The sequence below is a fragment of the Trachymyrmex cornetzi genome, unplaced genomic scaffold, assembly GCF_001594075.2.
Source record: "Trachymyrmex cornetzi isolate Tcor2-1 unplaced genomic scaffold, Tcor1.1 scaffold450, whole genome shotgun sequence".
Lineage (NCBI taxonomy): Eukaryota > Metazoa > Arthropoda > Insecta > Hymenoptera > Formicidae > Trachymyrmex > Trachymyrmex cornetzi.
The window spans coordinates 5,338-7,230 of NW_017299290.1; the positions used below are offsets into that span (position 1 = coordinate 5,338).

The 1,893-nt window shown below is 32.0% G+C and overlaps 1 protein-coding gene across 1 annotated transcript in view; it reads left to right on the plus strand.

Annotated features, from left to right (window-relative positions):
• Positions 1-700: 700 nt before the first annotated feature.
• The window catches only part of LOC108764774 (uncharacterized), a 5,172-nt gene continuing 3,979 nt past the window's right edge, over positions 701-1,893 (plus strand). Inside the window, exons 1-3 of the mRNA XM_018513151.1 lie at positions 701-799; positions 915-1,035; positions 1,370-1,771. Coding sequence (XP_018368653.1) covers positions 701-799; positions 915-1,035; positions 1,370-1,771 — 622 coding nt within the window. The remainder of the gene's footprint in view (positions 800-914; positions 1,036-1,369; positions 1,772-1,893) is intronic.

Consider the following 1,893-nt stretch of genomic DNA (forward strand, 5'->3'; position numbering starts at 1 on the left):
AAAATACCTAGGTACAGGTACAGGTATTTTAAATGTACCTTAAAGGTATCTAATAGGTACTTTTATTTTTAACATGAACTAGCCCATTTCATGCGCGCCCTAAATCCATTTTGAATTTTCAAATTCTAAGTTCGGATTCGACATTAGCGACCTCGAAAACCTTCTAATGCTTCATTTCGCTGAAATTGGAAGACTTAGCATTTCCCTTCGCCATATTGATTCAGTCATTTTGAATTTTCAAATTTTTAATCCGGATTCGAGATCAGCAACCCCTAAAACTTCTTATACGAAATTTGGCTGTAATCGAAAGACCTTTAAGAATTCCATCCGCCATATTGATTCAACCATTTTGAATTTTCAAATTTTTAGTTCGGATTAGAGTGGGTATAAGGAGGGTGAAGCCAATACATGTGCCTATCGCTGATTGGTTCCGCGATTTTACGATCAGATCCAGTTGACTATAGATTGGTCGTCTATAGTGTCTGTCTGACATACATGAGACGTGACATATAACCTTACTTTTGTGAAGTTTATATTCATGTAAAGTCAAGTGGTAAGTTTTTACTTTTACTTCATTACATAATTACTAAAAATAAAATTTTGAAACACTTAAAATGCTTGATTGTATATTCAGAATATTTTTACAATGGTCACGTGTGCTGCAAAAGGATGCAGTAATTCAAATAGAAATGGTTCGAAAATGTGTAATTTTCCAAGAGATCCACAGCGATTACGTACGTGGCTGATAAATTGTGGAATGGAAGATAAAACCTTTAATTATTGTGCTGCATTATGCGAGGTACATTATGTTTTTCCTATTTTAGTATAATTTGAAAAATTATTTACTGAAATCAATGACTGCGGATCAGTAATAGAATAAAAAAAAAGCTAAGTTAAACACTTCTATTTTTCAGTTTCACTTTATAGCTGATATGTGGGAAGATGATGGATCAAACAAAAAATTAAAATCGTCTACGGGGCCAACAATATTTGGTGAGCTTGTGAGACAGCAAAAGCATCAGAAAATCACTAATGGTAAGTAATAAATCGTTCACAAGCTTGCAATGAAAAGGTGTTGTTAATATACAATTAAGGCATTTAAGACAGGCCATCTGAATAACACTCATAGTTTTGGAGACATGAAAAAATCCTTAAAATAAAAATTTCACGGAATCGAGGACAGCATCATGTGATTGTGAACATTTTTTCCCAAGTAGAAAAAATTCGTTTCTTTAAGTGCAATTATATAAATTTTTTTATATAGTGTTAAGTATAATATCTCTATTTTAATAATATAAAAATATGCAGATATATAAAGGTAATTAGAACTAATTCCTAACAGAGTTGTGTAAAATATTATTCTTTTCAGTGTCAACAGTGTCTACCGAAATTGAAGAAGAAAGTATATCGATACTTACCGTATCGGTAAATAAAGAAGTGAAGATAATACAAAACGAATTAGAAATTACAAGAAGTCCAGCAGCAAATGTTTCCGACAGGGAACAGACAACACTCAACACAGAAACTGAAAATTATGGTCCAGATGCTACCAGGAACAAAATTTTACACGAAGAGAGTCACATTGTAATGGATAAAACTACTGAGGGTCAAATTGAACATGGGTCGACTACTTCGGACAATTCCAGAATCATTGAACGACTGCAAAAACAGTTACAACAGTCAGAAAGGTTAAGGTTTGCAATGAAGAAGAAGCACAAACGTCTGCAAAGAGGATACAGGAAAAAAATTGAAAAATTGCAAGAAGAAGTTGGTATTCAAAAAAATGTTTCTAACACTGAGAAAAAAATATAGTCAATCTTAATAAATATTTAGTTCAATACTGCCAACTAAACATTTACTTACAGTAAATAAATATTTGTTCAGTAAAAAAAA